This window comes from Typopeltis vanoorti, chromosome 15 (assembly GCF_054136105.1).
Source record: "Typopeltis vanoorti isolate ZY-2024b chromosome 15, IOZ_Tvanoo_1.0, whole genome shotgun sequence".
NCBI lineage: Eukaryota > Metazoa > Arthropoda > Arachnida > Uropygi > Thelyphonidae > Typopeltis > Typopeltis vanoorti.
This window is the reverse complement of record NC_143563.1, coordinates 108237646-108260138: the sequence shown is the minus strand read 5'-3', so window position 1 is coordinate 108260138 and position 22493 is coordinate 108237646. Positions and strand designations below refer to the sequence as shown.

The 22493-nt window shown below is 35.9% G+C and overlaps 1 protein-coding gene across 6 annotated transcripts in view; it reads left to right on the top strand.

The window, feature by feature from the left end:
• The window catches only part of LOC150099063 (uncharacterized), a 44490-nt gene extending 22475 nt beyond the window's left edge, over positions 1 to 22015 (top strand). For all 6 annotated transcript variants that reach the window (XM_090405553.1, XM_090405559.1, XM_090405552.1 and 3 more), the window contains 4 exons: positions 2972 to 3162; positions 11226 to 11347; positions 15777 to 15955; positions 21309 to 22015. In XM_090405553.1, the coding sequence (XP_090261679.1) occupies positions 2972 to 3162; positions 11226 to 11347; positions 15777 to 15955; positions 21309 to 21601 (785 nt within the window). In that variant the 3' untranslated portion in view covers positions 21602 to 22015. The remainder of the gene's footprint in view (positions 1 to 2971; positions 3163 to 11225; positions 11348 to 15776; positions 15956 to 21308) is intronic.
• Positions 22016 to 22493: the final 478 nt, after the last annotated feature.

The following is a 22493-nucleotide window of genomic DNA, read 5'->3' as shown; positions in this document are numbered from 1 at the left end:
AGAAATATATGTAACAAATTTTTGTAAATGAGAAACTCTTAGAACTATGAGATCAAAAATCTTTCTTAGAACCAGTATCTTCCTTATTCGGAATATTTCGGTATGAATATTTTATGAACGTCCTTGTGTGGGAACTACAGTTTGGAAGATAAAAGAAGTCCTGCTCCGTAACTCCCACCATATACGATTCATACCTTAAGTCTTTCCAAACAATAGACTAATGCCGGTCCTCCTGTTGCGTTATGGTTGATTTTGGGAAACCAAAAAAGGCAAACAAGCTCCTTGTACAGAACTTGCCATGTGTTATACGAATGTGATGTTTTTGGCAAAGTGATCTTTGTAAGTTTTATATTTATGTAAGATTTTTTGTAAGAATATTTTATTTTGTAACAATATTTGTTGATAAAAAGAGAAATATGCTACCAGCGTATCAGGATGGTGTCTTCTTAATGTTACTGAAACTCATAAAGAGAACTTTATCAAATAAATGATCTGGTTTTTATGACTGGATTTTATGATATGGGTATGTATACTTCCTTAATAAAGTATTTAACTACACGATCCTAGAAAAAGTCATAGGGTACATATCCAATTTCAAGAAGTGGACCCGGAGTAAAGTACTTAATATGCAGATATTTCGGCCTATAAAGGAGATCGGAGGTTCGCTTGGTATTTATTTCCATTTTAAGTGCTGAATACACTGAAAGGATTTTCAGTTTCACAGGTAAAGGCAGTTGGTGTCATTTGGGGGATAACAATAAACACCATCTGTACCTATCTTCTTCGGCCTCTTTCCACCTTCTGCTGGTACAGATAAGTCTCCCTCATAAACATCCATTTTTTTTCTATCCTTAGCTTAATGTCCGACATACGATGGTGGTCTAGAAAGTTCTCGGTCCCGACCATGCATGCATCACTAACAGCAAGATTTTTTTTTCTAAGTTGGTGCATCTGTCATAAGCATCCGTGAGAAACTGCAAGTTATTCTATCAATAGTTTGTTTTATGCAACTGTCTGAAGCAAAAGTGTTGTCTGTATCTCTTGAAATGGATAAAACTGAGTATCGCGCAGTTATGAAATTCTTTGTAAAACAAGGTTTTACGCCAAAAGAAATTCATTCGAAGTTCATAAAAGTTTATGGACATTCTTCGCTTTCGCAATTAAGAAATGGGCTGCCAAGTTTAAACGTGGTCATACCAGCCTTAAAGATGACCCACCTGAAGGACGTCCAAAAGTGTAACAAAACCAGAAATCATAGATCAACTGCACGATATGATATTGGATGACCGGTGAGTCAAAGTGCGTGAAATTGCTGAGACTATTAGGCATTTCAAAAGAACTTGTAGGATATATTTTGCATGAAGAATTGCAAACGAAAAAGCTTTGCGTAAGATGGGTGCCGCGCTTGTTCACAGCACATCAAATTTCATGCGCACTCGCATGAAAATCTCTGAACAGTGCTTGGAACGTTTTAACAAGAATAAAACTGATTTTGTGCGTCGATTTATTATTATGAATAAGACTTAGATTCACCATTACACACCAGAATCCAAACAGCAGTCCAAATAGTCGACAGAAGCCGGATTGTTACGCACCAAAGAAGACAAAGTCGGTTCCATCAGCAGGAAAGGTCATCGGTGTTTTGGAATGCTAAAGGCATTTTGTTTATTAATTATCTTGGAAAGGGTAAAACAATAACCCGGGAATATTATTCCGATCTTCTAACCAGACTAGACGAAAAAATTCACCAGAAAAGACCCGGTTTGCAGAAGAAAAAAAAATCATATTTCATCAGGACAATGCACCTGCCCACAAAAGTGTTTTGGCAGTGGGAAAATTAAGGGATCTGCACTATGAATTGTTGGAGCATCCACCCTATTCCCCATATTTGGCTCCCTCTGACTTCTATCTCTTCCCAAAACTAAAACTCTTCTTCGCTGGTCAGCGTTTTTCTACGAATCAAGAAGTGATTGCCGCTGTAGAGGGGTATTTTGCTGATCTTACTGAGAACCACTAGAGGGACGGGATAATGGCGCTGGAGCATCGTCTTAAGGAAGATTATGTTGAAAAATAAAAATAATTTTGAAATTATAAATTCGTTTTTTCATTGTTAGGCCGAGAACTTTTCAGACCACTCACGAATATACATATACGGTGTATATATACACCGCATACTGTCAACGTCACATGCCATTGACAGTTTTCGGATGTATACTTAATATTTATACTATAATTGTAGCATACTTCACGTGTGAACACAGGAATCTTCGTATTGGTATGCCTTCATTCGTAAACAGGAAACTCCCAATATGTATTCAATCATAGTGTCTATATGTCCTATACAATCGTACTAGCCGATGAAACTATGAAATTACTTTCTGATCTGCTTATTCTTAAATATTTCGCTATTTCATTTTTAATTCGAAATCAATGCTACTTTTTAACGTTTGAATTGTGTTATGGGAAGAAAAATTTGTACAGTAAATAATATTTATTTTATAATAAAGATTATTTATCGTAAAATGAAACATTAGGTGCATGAAAGGTTTAACAATATGAATCGTTCTCATATGCAATCGTATGTTTCATTCTGAAACGTCGTATCCGGCTCCATGTCATCTAAATGAAAGGGAAATTGCCTTCAACTAAATCTAAATCACACAGGTCGCTGGTTCAGAAATATTACAAAGATTGTGACGCCATCTCTTGGCAAGTACAGTAATAATATTTCTCCCATTATTTTTTAAGATATATTTCAGAGAAAATAATATTTATTATCAGAAAAACTCGCTCCTTTTCATATGATCACAGTCAGGTTTTTTTTGAAATTCGGAAGGGTAACTAATTATATTCATTGTATATACAGGTTTCATTCTTATGTTTCGCCTACACGTTGGTGTGAAAATTATCAGTAAAGTTATCAGAAAAATTATAACCATTATCAGTAAAGATTTCTTTTGAATTTTTTTAGTCTCTGCAAGAGCCAATAAGTGCATGGAGAATACATCAAACATTGTAGTTCACACAGGGCCTTATTTTGGGGGCAAGATAGCTGTTGAAGACACAACCGATGACAGATGTATTACATATGGCAATCGCAGCAGCTCTCGAGATACGTACACGTTAAGAATAGTTCATAAAACGTGTGGAAGTAAGATTGTGGTAAGTTGCATTCCTCCTGTTACTTTAGAATAAATATCTTTTGCTGGAAAAGTATGCCAGCTATTTATAACTTGTGAACAGAACATTCTATAAAAAAGCATGGCTCATTCAAATACGATTTTATTATATTAGATATGATTTTTCATATATTATTTTTTATTGGCAAGAAATTATTTTTTTTATAGTACTGATTCTTTACTAGTCACGGTTATGTAAAAAACTGTAGAATAAACAAATTATTCATCACGTTAATCAATGAATTTGTAAATTACATAAATTTGTAAATCATGTAATATTTGAATTCAACGCATAAATTTGCTATTGCAGTTGCTATTAATAAAACAAACGGTTTAGTCGGCTGCTGATTAGAGCTTGAAGCGCATGTTGCTATAGTAACAGTTTGCTTACTAACAGAAATGTCGTATGAATACAACGAACAGGATAGAACTGGTTTTTAAGCATTAACTTGCCTCTGTGCAGTAGGAGATCAAATAGTTCATCCACTGATTCTGTTGAATTTGGTTCCAATATAAAACGTCTGAAATGCCAAAAAGTAAGGCCAATGGGATACAAACATAATGTGCTTGTACAGAGGTTTGTCTTCGATATTGCATGTCATAGAATTAATGATAAATGTAGAATATATCAATCCTATCATTGCATTTCAAAAGCGAATAAGTATAATATAGTTCTGTGTACGTGTTTGTGGAACAGAAGAGAAACAGAGTATTTTCAGTCGCATCAGAAATCCGTAGCTTATAATTACAGCTTGTAGAGAATTGATTAAATTTAAATTAGGAACTAATATTTTAATGAATGCGCTCGCATATCTGATCAAAGATTTATAGGTGGTATACAGAAATAAACAAACAACAAGGACTGTGAACAATTCTTCACGATGAAAAATGGAAAAGCTGATATTGAAATCAAAAATAGTACACTTGAGTGTCACTTTTCCATATTCTGAACATCTGCCAAGACGAATACTACGCAAGACTCAGAATAATGAGCCAGACTCAGAATAATGAGCCAACTTCAGAAAAAGTACTTCAAAGCCACCACTATAATAATATCTTTGTATTTTCTGGGTATTCACAGCAATGCAATATGGAAATAAAATAATCTTCTCACTTAGAGACATTTACAAAACTCCACTCCAAGTAGGTGGGATTTGAACTCGTGGCTTGGAGAGCAGATGCACTAGCCACTCAAGCCAACTAGATTAGGCACACTTCTATTGACATCTGAGGCCACCTGATCAATGTGATATTCAGATAGACTCTCAGTGAATATTTTAGGCAGCTGTTAAATTTCTCCTTTCTCTTTAGGTTATCATAAACGGCAAATCTCGTACTGTTAATTCAAGGACTCAATTATTCCTTCAACAGTCCCAAATTTTTGCAAGGCCTTCACCTCAAACATTTATCTCTCCTGTGTATTGGAAAATATATGATAGATTGATCTGATATAGGCTTCGCTCGTACAGAGCGATTTATACTTTTATAGTTATAACAGCAGGAAAATTCGCAATAGTTCGTTACTATTAATCATCTTGATTTGGTCTGAAGCAATTTATGTTTTATATAAATAGAGAAGGAACTGTAAAATAGTTCTCCATATGATTCCTAGATGGCGTCACATTATCGAGACAGACAAGGTGATTGACAACGTTATTGAGATTTACGCTGGAAATGTTCGCCTTGCATTTCTACTTTTTCTAGAAAATTTACTTATTACATTTTATGCACGCTATACAATGAACAGCGTTAAGAGGTCCGATAAAAAATCGTAGAGAATATATCAATAATATGACTGTTATTTTACAGTTCCGTATTTGCATCTTTGGTAATAATAAAGAGGAGATAGATTGAACTTATATTTTATCATCACGATGCGAATCGGTCACGCTCTGTTTGCTGATTTTTATTCGCAAATTGTCTCTGGGATAGATTACGACATTTTATTGTTTATGGAAAACAAAAATCATTTGTATGTAAGTCGTAACATTTATTTCCTCTCCTGAATTAAGTTGTTCGCTAAATCATTTAAATTTACCAAATGAGTAATACTGTAAATTCTAAACACATTAGTTTCGTAATGAAAACAAATAAAAATAATTTCAATGAAAATGAATGCATACATATTCGGGTCAAATTTAATTCGTTATATATTTTGTTGTAGTAAAAACTGACTTTTTTTCAATTTTATTCTGCAGTTTTGCACATCCATTAACACCCATATAATGTTGTCGACACACACACACACACACACACACACACACACACACACACACACACACACACACACACACACACACACACACACACACACACACACACACACACAAATAGCAACGTGGAGAGACAGACAGAGAGAGAATCTCAGAGTCATTCGGGATGTAATTAGTTGGTTAATAGAACTATGTTTCCTACTGTGTCCACTTCGTGTTCTGACATGATGTGCAAATGTGAGAACGAATTCTGAATGCCCCACATTGTTTACTGACATCCCAGAAAGCAGTGTGCATGATTGTCACCAACGGGTTCTTTGGTACTGGCGAACGCTCGTTACAGTATATCAGAGAAGTTAATGTTGTCTTTAGGCTGCAAATGACGCATACGTTTAACCTTCTCACTCATATTACAGCATTGGTTGTTACAGTAATAGTCCGTTGACTTGTGTGTCACTTGTCCAATAAGGCATTCGGGGAATCCATCACGCCCACAGCTCTCATTATCTGAGATCAACCATTACTGCAAGACATTTGCTGATGTGAAATACCATGTTTATGTTTTGCTGTCGGCGTTGAAACGCTTTCTGAACTCTGAAACTGAACGATGTAAACGGCAACGATGTCTCTTTTCATCGTGCCGTTTTCATCTGAGACCTCTAGTGGTAGAACTCTGAGACTGCCCACTAAAGTGCGAAGAAGAAAACTAATAAATGGCTGTAGCCTAGTTCGAGCCTCCGTAGCTCAGTCGGTATAGACGAAGTCCTTTGGTCGATAAGACCTGGGTTCGATTTCCGTCCATGACGTGAGGAACCTTTATTTGGTCTCTTTCGACGAAAGGTGAGTTAGCTGGCCTCATACGGAGGTAGGGGGTTTTTCACCCGGAAACTCGGTTTTTCGTCCTTCGGAACAGACAAACTGGCCCCGTGAACACACGCATTTACAGACATAGGACACTCCTGAAATAAGGATTAACCGACCTCTTCCGTGGGATTTGCGGTTCCGAATGCCTGCATGGCGAAGTGTGGATCCACGCGTGAGCGCAAATCAGGATCAGGAGGAGCCTAGTTCACACTGCCACGGATATCAGCTAACGCCTTTTATTTCCTTATATGGAATAGGCGAGGCCGTTTTAGCCCTGTCTAATTTTTTGGAGACCGAGGGGAGAAGTTCTATCTCCACCGGTAGCCAATCAAATATATATATATATATATATATCAGTGGCATCGCGTGCCCATTTCGGTTGGGTGTGCTGTCGTGTGGGCTATGCAATCCACGTTACAAATTTCACGTCATTTTGACCGTATGCATGGGCGTGCGTCCACAGAAAATTTTCCAGGAGAGGGGAGGACAAATAATTACTTGAATAAATTTTTATAATTATTGATTTAATTAAATAAATACATTATTTTCATTTTACATCGATTTTAATGATCTTTATTCTTGGAAAAAAAATGTATTCAGAATTAATACAGTTTTTAGCCCAATTTCATATATAAAAAATTGACCGGCATATTTTATTAAAAATCATCTAATTAATTAATCCTAAAATCCTAAATTAAATTATTTTAGTTTAAAAGCAAAAAAAAAAAAATCATCACACTAACAAGTAAAATAATATTAAATCACATTCACTTTTAAAAATGTATTTTTCTGCTTAAATTGGTTTCACTGTAAATTTACAATTCACACTTCACTCAGTGACTCACTAGACACAGAAGGTAAACGAACTGGTCGCTGTTCACAACAGTGATGAACATTTATTTCACAAATCAGAAAAAGATGAACCAAAAACAGGAACGCGTGTTCTATTGCTACACAGCCGCGGGCCGAAACAGGCCAACCCATAGTAAAAATTTAAGACGGAGACCCTGGGTTGAGGGTGTAAGATTACGTATGTCAATCACGTTTACGATTATAATTTGTGGAATTTTTTACTGGATCCGGGTGGAAAACGGGGCTCTTCCCCGTTTCTCCCCCCCCTGCGGCCTCCCATGACCGCGTGATTGCATTTTTATCGATGTACGAAAGTTTTGAAGGTGCATAGCGCACCAGCGCTCATCTTAATTGGTCCAGTGCAATTAATTGCAGGATAACTTTGAATACTTCTGCATAGAGTGGGGGAACAATCTGTTTGTTTTAGGATTTATTAGAAAACAACAATGAAGGAGAATGCTATATTTGGTTGGTACATCTGAAATACTCAAAGATGAAAATATGTGAACCATCATTATAAGACATGCAAGAATAGGAAAGAATAAGTGTGAATAGAAACACTTTCATTAATGGTAAGCGAATTACCATTAATATACCTTTGTGATATGTGTATCCTATAAGTTGCTGGGTAGAGCGAGTAGCACGATGCTATAAAGTCTAAACATGAATAAGTGAATTATGATGGCATAATTTAAAAAAAAAACTTATGAAGAGAGAGAGTATTGCAGGAATAAATATGGTTTGATGGAGCAGCAAATTATCTCGCAAAATTTGTTGCGCATGTTATGTGTATTTTTCTGCTTTGTGTATATTTCGCTCCGTTTTCCAAGAAATTTATTTTGCTTACTGAGACTCGGTATACATAACATCCGATCATTATTGGAATTATCCACACTCTCGGGAATCCTACATTCATTAGTTTTATTATTATTATTTTATTATTATTATTATTATTATCAGCGGTTCTTCTGGCTTATCAATCTCACATATGCTGGTATTTTGTTGTAGATCAACAACATTTTATAATACACAGAATTTTCATTTTTATTCAGGAATAGATATTTTTTTACTGTCTGTTGTTTCCGAAGACTGGAATAAAAATGCCTCTACACCGTTAAAAAAAACTTTGCAACCTCAACAGATGCTATACTGCACAAGCAAAAGAAAAATAGTTAGCTTATATATATATATATATATATATATATATATTCACCAAAAAATTGAAAAAGCTGCCCCTTTTCTTCCTACCCAGGACGCAAACCTACTCCGTATTGAGTCTATCTTCACTATTAGCAACGCTAATAGTGAAGATATATAACCGACCCATCCCTATTACATACAACATTCTCTCTTCTAAACGACAGGCTATTAAACAACTAAAGAATAACCAAGACATCATCATTCTTCAGGCAGATAAAGGAAATGCTACAGTAGTTCTCAACAAAACAGATTATCAGCATAAGATACTGGATTTACGTATAAATCCAGTATCTTATGCTGGATTTACTTACTCAATTCTGGAAAGAGATCCTACTAGAGAATTTCAGAACCGTACAAACAATTTGCTGAGAAAAACAACAGAATCACCAAGAAATTTACGGCTTCCCCTCCGTTCTTTCCGTCCTCTAATTCCTCAGCTATATGGTCTTCCAAAAATTCACAAGGAGAATATCCCACTTCGTCCAATAGTCGAAGGTATTGATTCTCCGGCGTACAAGCTTTCTAAATATGTCGCTTCTTCTCCAAAATGTTTGTCCGGGAAATCTACATCCTTGTGCAAAACTCCACAGATTTTGTATCCAATCTCAATGATATTACAATCAAAGACACAGATATCATGGCTAGCTTTGACGTAGCTTCATTATTTACAAATGTTCCTACGGAAGAAGTACTTTTCCTTTTAAAAGATAAAATATCTATGAAGATCGCCTTATTGACACACTCTGTCAACTCCAGTTACTTCAAATTCGAAGACACAATCAGCAAGCATAATTCGGGTTTAGCTATGGGAACCCTTTGTCCCCAGTTCTTGCCAACATTTATCTGGAGGATTTCGAAGAAAAGTCCATTTCATCCTTCCCTTTAAAACCTAAAGTGTAGAAACGTTACGTTGACGACATCTTTCTTGTTTGGGAACATGACCTTGATACCCTCCAGAACTTTCAAGAACACCTAAATAATACACATCCTAACATTAATCACTATTTTCAGGAAACCGACCCATATGGACAGATATCTCCAAGCTAATTCTCACCATTACCATCCGCAGAAATTCGCCATCATATCTACTCTTGGACACCGGGCTCGCTCACCTCTTTCAGATGAACAGGATCTTAGCAACGAACTTGATCTACTTCAAAGCACATTTCAGTTAAATGGCTATTCAAAGAAAATTATCAACAAAATCCTTTTCAATTCTCCCACACGCCGTAATGAAGCTACCACAGCTTCTAAGGGCAGTATTTCTATTCCTTACGTCAGCTCTATCTCTCCAAAATTAGCAAAAATCATAAGAAAATTTAACATTCGGACCTTCTTCACAACAGCCTAAGCTACGTTCCCTTCTCGGTCGACCTAAGACTAATCATAACGGTCTCAAATATCCTGGCGTTTATCAAATTTTCTGCAATTGTGGCAAACTTTACGGCATCTAGCAATGTCCTGTTTTCAGCAAGTTCAAACGAGGAGGGCCTCCCACATCCAGTGCTTTGGGAAAAGTCTAAGAATCTTCATCGTTGTTATGACGAGATAGAAAGGAAAATTTTAGAGTGCAAAGAAATAATCCTAAACCCTGTTCATATCAATAGTAATTTAAGCTACAACTTACCAGACTGCCGCAGCCCTGCCATTCGACATTGGCGTGCGCGAGATCGTTGACGCACGCATGTGCCTAATAATACTGTTGCAGATTGTTCTTCTTTTTAAACTCATCTAGGCTTTTGCTCTACAGTGTTTTTGCTGCGTTTTTTTTAATACTGTTCAGATCCAGTTCCTCTACAGTTTTTTACTGGGATTCTTATGCTTTTTTAGCACCTGAAGAAGTCTATTTTAGACGAAACTAGTTGTGCGATTAAACCTTTTATATTAATCTCGGTCTTTAGTCATTTAATTCTTTTATATATTTGATACAGCCAACAAGCCACTCCCTTTCTGCATTCCCTAAGGGCAAGTATTTATGCTTGTCGTCCGGCAAACAGACCCTGTGTATCCACAGGGTCTGTTTGCCTGTTTTGATGGACGAAAAATCTGACTTTTTTGGGAGAAAAAACTCCTACTTAGCGGGAGATGGTAAGTTAGTGAGTTAGCTGGAGAAAAGACCAGCTAACTCACTATTTGATTAAAACGATCCGATAACGATTTTCTTCATATCATAAATGGGGTTCGAACCTGATTCTTTCCAACCAAACGGCTTGACTAAATCTATTCAACTGCGTAGGCTTACATCGTAGAGCAGTCGGTTGTTCTGCTGACTGCCCCTACGATGCTATGCGATAATATAAGTTGCATTTTGAGGTGTAATCTCCCCAGAACGGAAAGATTTAAAAGCGACAAGTGAATAAAAAAAAAGGGAGCTTTTACACTCCTCTTACACTTTCTCTTTCAGAGGTGGTCAAACCATATTTAAAGTGTATAACTTAATCCACTGTGTTCTGAGCAATTCTTTTCGCTGTCACTCGTGTGTTTTGAATATCGGAAAGTATTTTGTATCAAAACTATCTTCCATTCTGTAAAAAAGTCATTTCAGATTTATTTTCTCCAAATGCTTTTATTTCAAGACACTGTTGGTCTTGAAATAAAAGCCATCAAATACGACTCAAACTTGAGTGATGATATGTCACAGCGAGAGCCGTTTGCTCACAAGCAACTGTTGCTGCTTCCATTTAATAGACTTTCTTATCAACTGTGCAACAGTAGTTTCAATGCCTTTGATGAATTGCGCACAACATAAAAGAGAGAAACCTTCTCAGAACAGCGCAGTCAAAGAGAAGGCTACGTGTGGTTTGTTGAGATTCTTGGATTGCTATTTCCTTCTGCGAACATTATTTTAAGATGCAACACATCGCTAATTCCGATTTTGTGATATTAATTATGCACTTTTTTTTTGTTTCTTTTCCAGAACGGATCTCGAATTGACACAACGGTCGTGGTTCACGAGAACAGCGAGATTGTCACTCATAACTCGCGGCGATTTCTTGTTCAGTGCAGCTTTCTTCCAGAAGTGTTTACAGTAAAAGCATCGTAAGTATTGACTGCTTTGAAAATGTAAAACAGAATGAAAGATAAAATGAATAAAAACATAATTTGACCGAAAAAATAAAATTACTTGACTGATAAAAGTAATGCTTAAATGTTTTAATTACTGAATTTTTACAAATAGTATTTATTTTCAGTTTTAACACTTTCATTGCCAAGCTGAAAATTGGAATTTCGTGTGGTGGCCAACTTTTATTTATTATTATTTTTATTTAGTTAGCGACGTCCACGCGATAGCGCCTGATCGGCCGCCTGGTGAGAACTCGCATAACGCGATATCGCGTGATTGGCAATGAACGTATTAATCTTGTCCACGGGATGAAAAGTGTTTTTAATTTGTTGTGAGGAAGTGAATTTATGTGAAATAACAAGATTAAAAAATAAACGATGGCTTGTGGTGTTCTTTAAACCCCCCCAAATCAACTGATAACGAGAGTGCATCATATTGTTCTCAGATCATCCAGGAAAGAGTAATCCATTCTCAGATCGATTTGACATCCAGGAGAGAGTAATCACTTCATCTGTGCATAAGACTTGCTAATAAATTTTCAGATGAAAAATGTTCCACCTCTTCCCAGACTGGATTCCAACCACTCTGGGAAGAAGTGGAACCATTCTATTTCTTCCAGCTTCAGCGTGGAGACAAAAAGATTTCAAATGATAATAGATTAATCCAGTATTTGTTCAGCGCTCAACTGTCTTCTTACATAACATGGAGAAAGTAGTCTACGAAACAAAAGGTAGCTTGTTTTATAGAATCTACCTTGCGATGTTTCTTTGAAAATATATTGGTAATCAGTTTCTGACCAGCTTCCCTAGTCCGTCTATAAAATCTTGCTGAGATTTTTTGTAGACAGAACGAATATGTAGCCTGAGTGAAAAATCTATATTTATATAAAAACCTTTCACTCTGTTTAATGAGTTGTAGGCATGTTCGTATACTTTGTGGTAGTTTTTATTGAATCCGTACTATGTGTACATTCTTATACGAATGGCTATTTTTAGACTGGCATTAATCTTCAATTTTGCATCAAAGTTAGGAAACTTTGACAGAACAGTGCGAGTCTTTGATATAAACCATTACAAGGCATCCGAAGATGAAGATTTTGAATTATACAAGGCGTTTTTAAGCAGATATATTTAACTGAATAATAATACTAAGAATGTGGTGGTTTGGTACAAACGAATTTTAGTATTTGTGGTGACGAGGTTGGATTTCCAGAACATATTAGTTAGGCTTTTATGGAATTGAAGAGCTTTCTTTTCGCCATGTCTGTTAGAGCATCGAGTAGAAACCAAGATACCGAAAATCATTTACTTCATAAAGAATGTGGTCATTAAGCTTAATATTTCTTCTATTCTGTCTTTACGACTTTAGTTTTACTGCCGTTGACAGCCAATCCATCCAATGCTGTATTTTTACATAAACCATCCAAGTGGTTGTGGGCAGTCTGAATGTTAGTCAATATGTACAACATCATCTGCAAAACAGAGTTTTTATCTGGGTTCTAGAGTTATTGCTACCTTCACTTAAGTACAGTGACAAATTCATTCGATAAAAGAGATGCATATATGGTCGGGGTGTTTGGATTTTTCAAAGGTCTTTGATAATTGCCACAGGACAAGCTAAACTGAAACAGATGGGATTGGATAAGACTGGTACGTTGGGTAGCAGACTGGCTGTCGGACAGGTATTAGCCGGTTGTATACTGAGGAGTGCTATCCCAAAAGAGGAAGGTCATTAGTGGAATAACATGGATGTTTTGAGACTTGTTTAACTTGTATGTTAATGACATTGGGACCGGCTTAACTGGAGATGTGCAGCTGTTTTCCGACGCACATCTCCAGTTAAGCCGGAGATGTTGCTCACTACAGGGAAACTAATGGACACAGAGGAAGACCAAGTTTGGCAACACATAAGCAAACTTCGTTTTGAAGATGAGGCTCATGACCCATCTGACATTATCATTTGGTACAAAACAAAGCAACTTGGCTCGCTTTCATCCAATTGCCAGGAGTTTTTGTTATGTGAATATTTCTGTGTATATTTCCCTTTTCATACATGAACATATGGTGATGATGTATTAAATTAAAAATGCCAAGAAATTATATTCTTGTTTAATTCTTCAACTAAGTATAAGCAAAAAGTTTGCGCGTGAACTAGGTTACTTTTGTATAGAGGCTGCTGACTTCACATTAATTGTCTTAATGAAAACCAAGTGAAAACCCTAAGAGAGAGTGTGTGTGTAATTATCGAATTATGTGACGGCCTTGCTTTAATGAATGGATTGGGCATACTGTCAGCTGTCGAGAAATTCGTAAAATGCTGCTCAGTGTGCATTAAGGCTATTGTTACGATGGGGACAACACGTGACTAATTTCTTTCAGTAATCAATGCTTTATTCATAACCTCATGTGTTCCACAACTTTTGGTAGGATACTGTATAATGACTATACGGTGTTTCACATACTATCTATTATTTTAACGTTTGCTACATTTATCGTATTCTGAATTGTTAAATTAACTAGAACACCACTGCTGTTCACTATTCGCCAACCTTTATTGTGCTTTAGTCAACGGTATCGACTTGAGCGTTTCACGAAGTGGCGCGAGCGAATTTTATATCATTTGGGAAAATGTATTGATAATATGTATCATTGAGGATTTTTCTTCACTGGCTTAATTTTTAGTGTTTTTTTTTTTTTTTTTGGTGGAGGGGGGGATTTTCAGCACGTTTTTTCACTGTTGAAGCGATTACTTAATCGCCATAATTTAGAGTTATACTTTTGCGAAATATTACTTTGACGGAATTAGTCAGAATGATATTTGAGAAATAAGAGATAAAGAAGTTCGCCCAAAATTAACAATACTTTGTTCATAATTACCAAGTTGAATTCTTAGTATGATAATGATTATGCGCAACTTAAAATTGAAGCTACTCCAAAATGTACGGGAAAAAATCGACGTGTCTTAATTCCAGATTTTAAATCACGCTAATGTTATAATTTGCGATTCCTTATTATGCATTCTTTACGTTATCTTTTAAGAAGTTATGGACCTCCAGAACATGTGAACAATAGTCAAACATTTAAAGGGTTAAAAGGGTTATTATCAGTTAAAGGGTTATTGTCAGTTAAAGGGTTAAAAGTTCTTACCAGTACAGAACTTCCCTGCTAATCTTGGTCTACAGTCGTAACATGTTAGAAGTGATATGAAAGATAATACTTATCATAATTCAGTTTGCAGAGATGCTTTTGGCACACATAACCAGTAACCACGGCAACGGCTTAACAGTAATATCTGCAGCTCCAATTGACTAACTGTTGCACTCAAAACGCATTACAGGGTTGAGTACACCCAAATACATAATTTAAAAAAAAAAAAAAAAACTGAGGACACTCTGAGCTACTAAGGAACTGCCAAATTCACGACGCCAGCTTCAATATACCACAAAGATATGGCAGAGATTATTCACATATGAATAATCACATTTAGACGTATCCACGTTACGATCCTGATTTAAATCTCACGGCTTTCTATCCTCATGTCACCCCTAACACTCTGTTTTCTGTTTAATCCAACTGATCATTGTTGCATATTTCTCGGGTTTGTCGACTGACCAAAATGAAATTAATTCATTAACTAGTACTTCAATATTTGTTGGAGAGATTACTTGATTTCTCTTAGCTTTAAAAACTCGTATTTTCAGGATCTTGACTATCCTAACTACTTGATTAATCTCTATCCCAGGTGGAGTTTAATCAAGTCTACTCCGTTTATGGCCATCTCTCTACGCTGCCATCACCACCACCAAAATGTCATACGTGAAGAGATAAATTATTTAAAAGAAAAAGTAAATACTTCTTACCTTTCCTAACCTCATGGCAATCTTCATGATGTTAATCATTAGGCAAAACACCTTGTAAATTTGATTCTAGTCTCCAACTACAGGAATTTTTAGAGGTATGTATTTGTTCAGCTGGTTCACTAGTTGGTCGCTCTTAGAGCAGATAATTAGAGCTTCTTATCTGACGCAGATAAGTTCCGAAGGCAGCCTTGTTTTTAATCTGAAAAATCGACCGTTGAACTCGCGCAGTGTACAGCTAGGATAGCAGCACAAGATGACGGCAGTTTTCTGCATATTCTCTTGCGTCGCTTTCGTCTATGTACTCAGGCATTAATCGGAACATTGTCAGAGGCCAACTGCAAACTCATTTCCAAGGGAGTTATGCCTAATGAGCATTACACTCTCTATGTGGAAGAAAATGGCGTACGATGCACAGCTATAAAATATTACATTTCTTACAATAAGTTTGAACTTATTCATTTTATCTACATTGTACTGTATGTTATCATTTTGTTGAGCAAACACGAATAAATTTCTATTTCTGTTTTTTTTTTTCCTTCCTCCAGAATTCACGTTCCAATTGAGGAGACGGATGAGACTCCAAGCCAGTCACTGGAGCAGTCGATGAGTCACATGGACGACAATGGCATTTTCACTTATGACCACTACAAACAGAACCACGTGAGAGACTCAAGAATGCTTGCCGAACACGGACCAGCCCTTGATAGAACTGTTGGATCTTATGGTGAGCCATGCACACTACTCAAGAATAAGCACTGTTGTCACCAGCATTATTATTTTCATTAAATATTAGTTACTGAAATTAGGAGAATTCAAACGACATCGTGCAATAAATGCCTACCAGGGTAGAAACTGGAAAAAGCCACCTAGTTTCCTACAAAATCTGTGGACACATTTGTACAGATCCGTGAGTTTATAAGTTTTCGTAAGTGTCAACGAGCTACGTCTGTTTCAATATCCCGAATAATTCAGTCAAAGCATCCAATAAATGCCACAGTTGACTCAAACTACATTTCCTTCTCCTTCAGCTTCTGTTTTGAGACCACCCCCCCCCGCATCCAATTAATACCGGAAAAATTCATTATAATCAAATATGAATTTGTCCATTCCTGAATGCTCCGATTTTATCATCTATACTAGGCTAATAAAATTAACCGAATAACGTCCCTATTCAAATACAAAAAATAGATTCCAAATTATTATTACCAGTCCTTCCTACACCGAACACCTTTCCAGGTTTAAAGCACCAGACACATTAACATCTGGCCTTACTGTATTTCATCAAAATACAGTTCTACATTTTTACTATTTTTTCCTTTTAAATTAAAAATTATTTTAAAAAATCGTTTTTTTTTTTTTTAAATTGAAAATTTTCCTAATTTTTTCTTGGGAAGCAATTTTGATTTGAATTATATAGCAGATCTAACCACGCGTAACAAGTACGAGATCGTATGCTTTGTTTTTGCTGTTGTTTTACCAGAGCTGTGTTGCATTATATCTACTACTATGATCTTATTAAAGCAGTGTGTGTGGGGGGGGACGAGTTCTTCCACAAGTAAGTGTTAATTGCACAGAAAATAGAAGAGCATCTTCGCCACTGGTCGTCAAAAAGCTTCCGACGTCTGTTCCTTGGGAAACCCAATCCAACCTTTTATGTTAAATATTATGAGTTCGAAATGGCTGTCGGGTGAAAAGCGCCCCCTTTTGTCGTTTAAATTCTTAATTTCACTAGCGCGATTACACCGGCTTAAATCTTGGAAGGAGGGCTGCAATACTCCCTGGGAAAAGATTACTCATCTGCCTTTTACATTGCACGCATCTATCAATAGTTGATGCACGTGACAGCAAGCAATGAAGCAAAGAGATTCCTATTCGTTATGCTGGAGAATGACTTTGAATTCTGTGGAATCTTTGAGAAAGTTTTTGTATATTGCTTTCGACCGATCAGTATCGCTTGAAATATTTGAAATATTTTAAGAAAATCAGTTCATTGAGCAGTGCAAAAGGACGAGCCAATACTTCGTTAGCATTATACTGAAATAAAGAATCCCAGAAATAAATTTTGGGCTCAAATTCTTCTGAATTTTTGGCTACCTTTGGATATTTATTTGGAAATATTTGGAAGTTCCAAATATTATTTAGCGATTTCTTGGGAAACGAATTCAAGGGGACTGAAAAAAAATTCCCTAAGGTTTTTCAGTCACGTAATGCCGCAGCGGAGTTTTTTCCGGAAGTTTCTTTGAAGCTTTGCCCAACTTTTAGTTGATTAAATTGCGAAATGTTGTTCTTGGAAATAACGGAACAATATTGAGAAACAGAAAACGCATTTGAAGTAGATTTTTTCATGAAAATTGGACGCGAATTGCAAAGTTGGAAACTGGTTTTTGATTCCTTAGTGCTTAAAAAAAAGTCTGTGATTTTCATTTACTCCAGCTTGAAAATGCAACCTTTTTATGTATGAAGATGTCTGTTATATATTAACACGTGTACGCACATACCAAAGCTGTTAACGAATTATGGCTTAACAATGTACCATTTACACAATCAGCCGGATGTTGTTGGCTGTAAGATTGCTATGTAGTTTTGAAAGCACGTGATAAACTACGACGTACACATAAAAAACTTATGAAGCATTTCGAAATTATGACCTAATAGCATATTACTGTATGACTGAATGGTAACTGTTGAGCGCTACAACAGCAGGTGTTGTTATTACCGAAACATCACTCCTGGTTGGAATGTGCGCAACATTAAATTTCCAAGCTGCCAGGAGTATATTTTAGGCTAAGGTTCGCGAACTCGGATCAGAAGACGAGCTACATCTGTGCTCTGCTGACGTTTATACAGTGAAACCTCACAGCAGAAACTCGACGACTTGTACAAGTTAATATAACTTGTTTGGGACAAGTTCGTAAAAAATCGTAGCTATGGTACTGTTGTTCATGTAATATTAGCAGGAACGTACTTCGGTTCTCTGTGGAACTCTTTTATTCTTCCAGTGACAATCACTTCCAGAAATACTGAAGCTTATGCCCATGGCTCATACGTGCTGGTGTTATTTGACTTACTGAGATCGTTTCCTTCCTCGGGAGAGTTCGTTATTTTATTTTTTATTTTTTTACGAGTTGATGCTGAAAGAAAGCTAGTCGGGATGATAAGCATTTTTTGTATTCCAGTGAGAGACGCTGCGTGATCATTGGCTAGTATTACTGCAACAGTTAAACATTCTTAAGTTTATGAAGAATTGGTGACATTGAGTTCGAGATGTGACCTGTTAGACCTGAAATAGTGCGTTGCTTGGTCTCACCATCGTGCTCCATGAAATATACTTTCGGGGAAGCCAGCAGGCAGAAGCAGACCCTAGTGTTTTTCACGAAACGGGGGTTTACCGTGAGTTGTCACTGAAGAGTTCCATTCATCACACTATCTTAGATACAATGGGTGAACGTCTTGGATTAGCATGCAACCTGGAACGTGGACTGATAGGAACTGGAGCTACGAGTCGCTCTTTTTCCCAAATGATTGATGTATTTAGAAATGGAGGATGCCCCAGAGAACGCTTTTTTTTAATCGGAGTGTTACCACACTGAAGTTTAGAGATGGCAATGCCGATGGTATAGTGTTGCTTCTTATGATATGAATTGCACTTACTGTTGCGAAATGTGTGTGTGTGTGTGTCTGTTCATGGTTTCCGCCGAGACACCTTCCATTAGGTTGCCCGGCCTGGTTGGCCGAGTTGTTAGTGTATCCGCTCTCTAACCAAAAGGTTGCTGGTTCGAAACCCGCCGCCGGCATGGATGTTTGTGATTGATGGTGGATGCTGGATTGTGTAGATCAGGAGTGGCCAACTTCATTCTATATGAGGGCCAATATATGATGAGTGGTAGCGTCACGGGCCGCACACTTTTAGACATACTTAAATAAAAATAAACTGCATTTTTTCAAGGCAGTAGTTATATGTATTGAATTACTGAATTGAATTTTGAATTATTGAATTGAATAAAGAATATAAATTGTTTCCGTCATCCGAAATAACGATAATAACTAGTATATGAATCAGAAAATATGCGGTCGAAACTAATAGCTAAATTGAAAATACATATAATTTAATGTAGTTTTTATCCTGCCGCGGGCAGCAGAAAATCACGTTAAGGGCCGCATGCGGCCCTAAACGTGATATTTTAACGGCCTGCTGTTGGCCACCTATGGTGTAGATCAGGGGCTGGCAACCTTTTTTGGATTGAAGAGCCATTTTTAAAATTATATCTGTTAAAAAAAATTTAGGGAGCAGTGATGCGCAACCAATAGTCCGCGGGTTGCATGCGGCCCTCCCAGTTTTTTTTTTTTTGTGCGGTCCACGGCGTTCGTTTTGTACGGCAGAATTAGTATATTTTAATTAAAAATCTATTTTATGAATGTTGATTTTTACATGTGGATTTATTTGTGCAGGTTAAAAAATTAAAATATACCTAAATAATGGAAAGTAAATTAATACTTTCTTATCAAAGTAAAAGAAAATATTCTTTATGCTGATCGAACCGAGTATTTGATTTACTATTTAATTGCTTATCACTGCTTTAAATTTAGAAACTACATTGAAAAATATTATAATTAAATTATTTATTCAGTTTTTTTTTTTTTTTTTTTTACAGTAACACACGTTATCATACTTGTTAAACACAGGGGTGGCATGTCACACGAAATTATATGATATTTTTAAATATTAAATAATAAAACAAAGATTTGCTCCTCCTTACAAAAACACATGTATAAAATCCAATAACATACCTCTTTCTTTCTTTCTTTCTTTTTTTTACATTTAAAATATCTTCTTAGTGCAACTTTTGCTGTTGAACTTCTTGGGATAGTTTCTCGATCTGCGGCGAATACGCGGTAATTTTCATTTTCAAGCATGACGAAAGACTCGCGTTGTTTAGTAGGTTTCTCAACTCACTTTTAATAAAATTCATATTAGAAGATATTTGCTCACAGAAATATGTCGATCCGAAAATCGATAGAATTCCAAATGCGTATGCTTGAAATCACCGAATGTAAGTGTGCGGTAAACAATTCCACGTGTCAAATACAATCTGATCTTGCTTTTTAAGATCTTTTATTTCAGACCATTTTTTTTGTATTGCAAAGGTAGATTTTTGTCTTCCCAACTCCTCCAGGTCAGCTTTAAGATTTCTAAATTTTGAATTCCACAAATCCTGGGTTTTCAGTCTGTCGCAAACAAATATAATTTTTGTTCAAACGAAATCACTTCTTCTAAAAGCAAAACTGTTGTATTTCCCTTTCCTTCTAGTTTCTTATTTAGTGCGTTTAAATGAGAAGTGATATCCACCATAAAGTAGAGTTTTTGTGAAATGTAAAGAAGGATTATCGCGTATGATTTCAAAGAGTTCAAACATGAAAGTATTAAATTTTTCAGCATCGCATGTATTATTTTCAATTGTAAAATATCCTTGGCTTAATGTAAAATGTCCTTGATTAAATGTAAAATGTCCTTAATTTATTGCAAATGCTAAATTTAGGGTTTTTAGTTTCTAATTTAATAAATAACATTCATTTTGCATTATTCAAAAATAGATTTTTTAGAAATTTAGTCAGTAATGAGTAGTTTACTTATATTTATCTTGAGTAATGTATGTTAAAAACTAACTAGAAACTAAAAAATAACTGTCTGCTACTGTACGCCCACAGATACGAGACCCTTCGACACTTCTGCGCATGTCAAAAGAAGGAGAATCCATTCCGATAATAGGGTAATCAATCTGTCTTGTGGGATGAGTTGTTTATTATTACACGTCGGAAAATTAACTTTTCTTTTATGAACGTTGTAGTTTTCAAAGTGGAAACTATTTTGCTTGTATAATAGTTAGCAAATTTTGCGTATAAAGCACGTGATTTTGCGTGTTGGTGACCAGTTCGTACATCAACTTATTTCTTTTTCCCCTTCAACACGAATTGACTCTTCTTGGCAAGTTGCCAGACTAGGCTCTCGGATCTGTGGTCGAACAGTATTTTTGAGTATTTTTGCTTGATTCGTTTTTTTTTTTTATTTTTCGTGACAGATACCCACGTGCTTGGTCAGATGATAATGATGATAATCCTTGTCATCATTGTTGTAATCGGCTGCATTTTTGCCATCTGGTGGTTCATCAACACATCGAGGAAACGGGCCGAAACGAACATCGAGACCGCATCTGCGACTGGTGGATACCTGACAATGACAACAGATAAAGACCTTCTGGTGAATCAGGCCGCCGTGTTTCCCAACGAATGCATTAACGTCCCACCAAACTTGTTGCCACTGTATGGAGCCCAAGTTGCACTTGTTTCCATGAAACCCATAAGAGAGCTATAGTTTTGTTTTGTTTTGTTTAAATGTTATGTTTTCATATGATTTAATGACTATTTTGATTGTTTTTTTTTAAACATTTATTGTAGCCTGAGTCGTATGATTTGTACATCTAAAGCTCATCAATTTAAATACTGGATGCCATCAGTCTAAATATTGGATAAAAATTCAGTTAGTTACAGTAAACATAAGCGTATGAAGTACAGAATACACACTAATATATTGCAGAATGTTATCACAGGTTTTCGTTAGTTGTAATAAATTCAATGGGGATTCCATGCATTTTTTGTTTCAAATTTTTGTTATTGGATCATTTATGCAATTGTTAGATCAATGTGAAGTGTAACGGAATGTAGTAGATACGCATTTGTTGTAAAGATTTGTTAAAGATCATCAATTTATTTTTATTACAATTCTTATAACGGAAAAAGTTCATAATAAAATTTTTCATAAAAATATTCATGGAATGAATCGCTCAGTTCGTAGGCATTGTTAACAGATTAACTCTTCACTAAATAGTTTGCTCAGCTAAACAATGAAATGAATTCAACAATGCTTTGATAGTTGTTACCGATCTTCCTTGGTATTGTTTCCGATTCTGCAAACATACTGTCTTATAATAATAATTTTCATTGCTAATTATGAAGTTTTCAACTTCACAGCTTTTAAACTGATTCGTGTTTTCCATGTTATCTTTAAAATGAACCAGTGCTACGAAGATGAATATCGCCACAGACAAATAACTAATAAAATATACGACAAAAAATAAAGACAGCTCACACTATTAACACTTTAATTTCTACAATAATGTGTGATTTTTAAATAAGATTTAAGATAAGATAATATCATTTTGGAGTCAGCTAAAATATTTACCTTAATATTTGAGCTTACTCAATAA